At 34.6% G+C, this 6,602-nt stretch overlaps 2 protein-coding genes across 2 annotated transcripts; both read right to left on the reverse strand.

The window, feature by feature from the left end:
- LOC149674073 (zinc finger FYVE domain-containing protein 21-like) lies at positions 1-1,836 on the reverse strand. The gene is made up of 4 exons (XM_089839927.1): positions 1,606-1,836; positions 1,287-1,506; positions 804-986; positions 1-712 (listed from the first exon to the last, which is right to left on the reverse strand). The coding sequence occupies exons 1-4, from the start codon at positions 1,726-1,728 to the stop codon at positions 540-542; spliced, it is 699 nt and encodes a 232-aa protein (XP_089696053.1). The 5' UTR covers positions 1,729-1,836; the 3' UTR covers positions 1-539.
- Positions 1,837-2,182: 346 nt separating this feature from the next.
- On the reverse strand, positions 2,183-5,218 carry LOC149674074 (uncharacterized). Its single transcript, XM_089839929.1, has 8 exons — positions 5,034-5,218; positions 4,801-4,878; positions 4,405-4,732; positions 4,097-4,344; positions 3,940-4,026; positions 3,594-3,857; positions 3,419-3,523; positions 2,183-2,801 (listed from the first exon to the last, which is right to left on the reverse strand). The coding sequence occupies exons 1-8, from the start codon at positions 5,064-5,066 to the stop codon at positions 2,655-2,657; spliced, it is 1,290 nt and encodes a 429-aa protein (XP_089696055.1). The 5' UTR covers positions 5,067-5,218; the 3' UTR covers positions 2,183-2,654.
- Positions 5,219-6,602: the final 1,384 nt, after the last annotated feature.

Here is a 6,602-nt window from a genome sequence, read left to right on the forward strand (position 1 = left end):
TGTTATGAAAAAATGGTTTATTTCATTTTAGATGGAAAATTATTACCAAGCATTTTGTTCAAAATAATAACAATCTAAGGCACTTTTACAAGAAATCATAAGTTAATAAAAATTAACAATAACATACAATTTTAACAGATCTTATACAAATGGTTTAGCAATAAACTAATAACTAACAATTTTATATAGAAAAAAAAAATCAGTAAAACAAACTATCCAAAACACCTCATTTGCGGGTGATAATTTCATAATCTTGTAGAATTGTTGTTGTAATAATCATAGGTAGAGTTGCTGAGCTCAATCAGAATCAGGTACTGTAGAAACTTAAACTTTTCCATAGTATCCAAGGTTTGCTTGTTCTTGTTTAGGTATTTACAATATTTACAAGACCCCATAAACTACCGCTGGTTTGTAACTTTGTATAATATGGCTATAGATTTGATTCAACTCAAAAGCTTAAAATTGCGAGGTCTTTTCTTTCTGGCGAATAAAAAATATAATTTGGCCCATTTTCATTCAGATTTTCATTCCAACTTCCTTCAAATTAATTCTTGTTGTCTCATTTCTTTCAAGATTTTTAAGGCTTTCAATAAAGCCGATATCCAAACTGTGGACTGTTTTGGATTGGGAACAGAAGGCACTATGAGTTTCAGGTTTAAATTGTTATTTCCATCCCCGTAAAAAACATCTACACCTCCTACATCATTTTCATCTGAAATATTTAATTGTTAATTGAAAATAGAAAATATTAAAACTACAAATGATCATAGTTCTTTCCTTTAAAAAATTAATTTAAAACTTACTGTGAAAATCGGAATTTTTAATTTTTTTAATTGTAACAATGTTGGATAAGGGTAGAGCATCATGATGATTAACACTACCTCCGTCAAATAAAATTTCTCGGTGGTTGGAAGAGAGCCGGCAAAAAAAGGATTGACATTTTTCAGGACTAGATGATGAGACTTCCTCCAAGGTAAAATTGGCCCCTTTTGATTAAGGGTTCATTATTTATCTCTAATAGACTAATGGCACCCCATGTTATTTCCCCATAGAACTTAATACAGTCGAAGGCAGAGGGCTGCCATTACTCTATTCTGATGTATTTATATTTTCCACTTTATTTTCCCCCACTAATTACTATTCTTAAAATATTTAGGTAAACTTATTTCCCTGACGTTTGTATGCTAATTAAAACAGGAATTTTACTAGTAAAAACTTGATAAGGAGGACATTAACTCAAGAAGTCATTTATTTGAAGTGTGTGACAATTGGTTGAAAATCTTTACCTGACATTAAGGCTTTAAGATGTGTATCATAAAACTCATTTTCTCTAGTGGTTATTTTGGCGCAAGGATCACAAAGTCGAACTGGGTCAACAAAACACATTCTTGGCAATACCACTTTACGCAAACAACATTTGTTGCAATAAACGTGACCACATCTTCGACAATGATGCCGCCGTGTCAAAAAATCAAATTTAACTTGGCAGCTTTTACAAGATGGACTCTGAAACAAAACAAAACAAAACAAAAAGATTAGAAATTTAATCAAATTATCGAAATGTTATTAAAAAATTTCTATGTGTAAAGATTAACCAAGGCTTACTTCTTTATCCGCAACCCAATGGGGTTCGCTCAATTCAAATAAACTGTGGTCAGAGTCATCATTGGAAACTATCCTCAACCCGCTTTTGGATTTAACTAATTTCTTACAACTTAAAGTTGTCATGCTTAAATCAAATCTAAATTAAAATCAATCAAAAACTAACTTAAAAAAAGCCACGAAGTAAAAATGAATGAACCACTACTCAGACCGCCATTTTGAAAAGAAACTCCCACATAATCACGTGCAGGCTGGGAAATAAGGATATTTTTTAAACTAGTCCTTGGGACCAGTGACCCCGGGCCCCTAGTGCCCGAAATATTTAACTGGTCTCCGGACTGGTCCCAGCCTTTGTTCTCCAATAGATTTGCAATTAATAAACTAGTCCCGAGGACCAGTAACCCGCACTTCTTGAATTAAAAAACTAGTCCAAGCAATTAATAAACTGGTTTTGGACCAGAGGAAGTGCGCTGCTATTTCCCAGCCTGATCACGTGGTTGATAAAATTTTAAAGACCGCGCTTTTCAAAAACGATTTACCCCTTCCCCCCCCCCAAAATCCAAATAATAAAAACTAAATATTTTTTTTTTTAAATAAACATTTTACATTTTATTTTATTTTTCTTGTGCTAGCATATAAAATAACACTTTGAAAATAAAAGCGGTACTTTTAGGAAAACAGATCTTTTTTCTTCTCTTTATATATTTCATTTCTTTAATTAAATCTATTTCCCTATTTAATTTTTAGACTTTAATTTTACTGGTGATGAAGGGGGTAAAATTCTGTCAGTTTTTTTCCACTCTAAAACTGTTTCATCTTGAAGAATTAATTCTTGATTATCAAAGAATTTAACTGACGGGAAAAAAATAATATTTCCAATCCATTTTGAGTAGATTTTTTTGTCTCTGTAGTTTTTTTTTAAGTAGATTCTATTACTTTCTCTCGATTTAATTTTTAATTAAATCTGTATTTATACTTTATAGCATTTAGAATAATGGAAAGTTCGTTCGTCATCCTTGAAAGGAAAAAAGAAAAACAAGTATTCCTCGTTGTCACGAAGATTTATTTGCTTGATCTTCTTTTTCCTCCTGATTTATTTCAGAGTCAATACTGTTTATGGAGGATGAAAGTTGAGTTAAAGCAGATTGTAAGGCTCGACTTAGAGAGGTTAAATGGTTTCGCCTTTCTCGTTCTAAAATCTGCAAGAAAACAGTTAGGAATATAAATTAATTTCTCTACATTTCATCCAATAATTATATCAGTGGTGTGCGAGTCCCGTTTTTCGGTTTCGAGCCGAGTCCGAGTATCGAAACTAATTTCTTATCGAGTATCGAGCCGAGTCTCAAAAATATTTTCGAGTATCGAGTATTTAGATAGGTCAAATATTGGTTCTTTCGAGTAATTATCGAGTCTCAAATATTGACTTGTCGAGTAGCAATTTTGTAAATTTCTTGAAAATAACGAAGATTTTCAATTATCTAATATCTAACTAGTTCAAAAAGATTGTTAGTGATCAATTGAACATTGAACAGGTGATTTTCAAAATAAATGATCATGAACTCATCGTCTGCTATAGTTGTAAGCCTCGGACTCGAGTATTTAAGATGTTAAAAAGCTACTCGAATCTGTCTCGAGTATCTCAATGTATTGTTATCGAGTATCGAGTCGAGTACTCGGCTCGATACTCGAACCGAGTACTCGAACTTAACGAGTACTCGCACACCCCTGAATTATATTGAAACTCTTCAATTTCAATATTCTCCTGTAATTCCAAGGTTTTAACTAGTTTTTCCCTATTTTTAAAGTTTATACATACCCGTCTATTCTCATTAACAAAACTTTCCATATCAGCTTTAAACTGGGCCATTACTCCATCATTTTGTAATGATGGTTGACCCAGAAATTCTTTTCTCATCGTCTCCTAAGTAAAAGTTTTGATAAAAAGTTACCACACTTTCTTGACAATTTTGAATAAAAAATTGGCCAAGTACCATCATAGACGCTGCGACTCTTTCACCCTGGTTCTTCATACAATTTTCTAAAGTTGTTTGAATAGCTTTTTGCATCTGTTGAGTGCACTCAACTGTGGTTTGAGTAAAACAGTCCATAGTTTCGGAACATTTCTTTGATAAATTATCCGAAATTGCTTGCATTCTGTTGTCCATTGAATTTGTCAATGTTTCAAAATTGTGCCTTAATTGGTGTAAATTTTCACGGTTCTCCGTTTGGGAATTTTGGATTTCCGTTAAAGTTTTCTGAAATGTTTATAAATACTTAGATTGCATGTTTTGTTTTTTTTAAGATATTTTAATTCCCTTTTAAAAGGAAAATAATCACCTGAATTTGCACAAGCTGAGATGAATTATCAGCACTGCCATTCCAACTAGCGCTTGCTTGGGAGCTTTGATTATTCCGAGCTTGCTCCTTATAATTTACACAATGACTTTTAAAAACTATCACCCTATCAGCCCACTAACAATAAAAAATCCTATACTTGACTTTCTTCAAGTTGCGTTTGGAGTTCAACCGCTCTCCTATTACTAGCAGCCAATTCTCCACTAAGTCTGTCATTTTCGCGACTAACCCAAGCCAATTGTTGCTCCAAATGAGATCTCTGAGAGGCTAGAGCATCTATTTGTTGTCTTAACTCCGAAGCTAAAGCGACACTTTCAAATTGGTGCCTGCCAGTAGCCCCTGAACTAGATACTATAGATGGTTGTAAAGGATCTCCACTCACGGGATCTAAATAATCGACCTCTTGCGTGTTTAATAAAACTTTTAAACAATGGGAAAAATAATTACCGAGTCCATTAAAATTACTGCTTGAAGATGAAACTCCGCAAGCACTAATGATAGAAATATCAGGAGGGTTTCCTGTTCTGGGAGAAACAGAGGCAAAAGACGCAGCGACGCAAAGGGGAGAAGGAGCGGAAGCTCCAGAGCCACTGGCTACACTCGGTCCACTGACATTTACAAGCCATGGTTGAGACTCTTGGTCAGCAGCCTGAGATGAACTAGCAACCTCGTCACTAGCGTTTGCTGGGCTTGTTTGAACAGGGAGTAAATCTGGAAAAGTGGCCCAAGGAGAAGGACCAGCAGCTGCAGCCGAAACATTACCAATAGCTACATCCTTTGATAATGAAGAGCCATTATTACCAGTCGGAAACATTATAAAAAAGAACTTTGAAAGACACGTACCTCAGACTCTTCAAAATCACCAAATTCATCATCCCCGTTGCTCCTGTTTGCGTTGGCACTTTCAGCTACTTCTGGTAGCTATAATTTACGAAATTAAGAGTTTAAATTATTGGCCAAATGCATCATAAAGTGAACCAAAAACAATAAAAACTAAAAAGTATACGTGCAATGTATTAGCCAAGGCTTAGTGAATCTACGTTCTAAACCCGTTACAAACGTTACAATTACATTACCGAAGATGATGGCCTTCTTTCTTCCGGATTCATAATTAATATTATAGGATATATTGTATGTGTTTTTAATAAATTAAATTACTTTTAAGATTATTAATTAAAAACAAGACTATTCCATCGCAACTGTTTCGTTGCCATTTTTCCTGGCGGCTGAACGGGAAGTTCGGAAACGGTTCATTACGAAAACTGTTCGTATCTCCAATCGTGCTTTACATTAGAAGCCCGTTTCTACAACTAACGGAAAAGCCTACTGTCGTTAAGTAATAAGCTACCAAAAACAATTTTTTTTTTTTTTTGCTCCTTTTATTAGTTGAGCTAGGGCCATGAAGGCCATTCAGCTCCAAAAGTGAAATTGAAATTTACCTGAATAGAGTAATTTCGGTTGAGAGGGGGAGTGAACTGTGTATCCCCTACGTTAGGGGCAACTTTGTACTAGAGAATACTATTTGCCCCCGGAAGGGAAGGGGAGGTGGGATATCACTAAGGTAAGAGATAGAGGGTTATGACGTTGCCGTATATGGGAAAGAAATTACTCTATTCTGACATTTCAACTCTAGTCTACACTAGGGAAGAATTAGTTTTTTTATGGGTGTTTAATCCAAACCTTATTTACTTGAGAAGTTAATAATAAGGTCCGATTATTTGGTACCATAGATGGAAAAAGCATTTTATCTTTCACACCCTCATGAGATTTCCTATTAAAGGTCTCATAGATATCTGAATTACTATCTATGTACTTCTGCTATTGGTCAGTACCAGTTTTAACCAAAGGAGAAAAACATCCAGCAAAAGCAAATTAATTCCAAATAAATATGTCACTCTTTAAAGATAATCAATTGTTAATTAAAAACTTATTTCCCCCAGTTCCTAAATCCCCGCGGCTGATATGATATAAATCGAAATTTTAATTTTAAAATGAGCAAACTCTTGACGGAAGTAATATAGCTCTCAATTTACTTCCGGTTTCAGTGGAGTGAAACAAGAGAGGAAAAGGATGAGAAGCTCAAACCGGAAACGGATGTACTAGGACATCAGTATTTAAAAGCTCCCACACAGATAAGATAATAAAGGAGTTCACTTTCAATAAAGGTAGCTGAAAATAGGAAATTAAAACAACGTGTGGAAAAAAAAAGAATGAAAAATTTCACAAAATATATATATACACGTAACTAAAATGATTCTGTAGAAAACCTAAAGGCAACGCATTAGATGAAAATTTCAATGACCAGGGGCTAATATAGTAATTGCTTAAGGCAAATATATCGCGTATTTTATCAGATAATATAGCATTAAATGGATATTTCCCGCTTTTGTCACGAAATTGGGAATATTTCCCTAATCAATGAGCGTGCGCGTTGAAAAGGGAAAAAGGGAAAGGGGGGGGGGGTTCACTAGGGAAATACCAACATGCACAGTCTCTAGACTCTATCCTTTGTTTGCGAGGATCCCCTACTCTTCCATAAGATCCTACATCCAACCAAGCATCAGATAAGAGTATTGGACGGCTACTAGAAAGCTTATTCAGAAAAGGGCGCAGCCATTTTCCAAAAGGGAATGAAAGAGCCAAGA

This window comes from Phalangium opilio, unplaced genomic scaffold, assembly GCF_054372755.1.
Source record: "Phalangium opilio isolate 3A_F unplaced genomic scaffold, DU_Popi_V2 ptg000048l_1, whole genome shotgun sequence".
Classification (NCBI taxonomy): Eukaryota; Metazoa; Arthropoda; class Arachnida; order Opiliones; family Phalangiidae; genus Phalangium; species Phalangium opilio.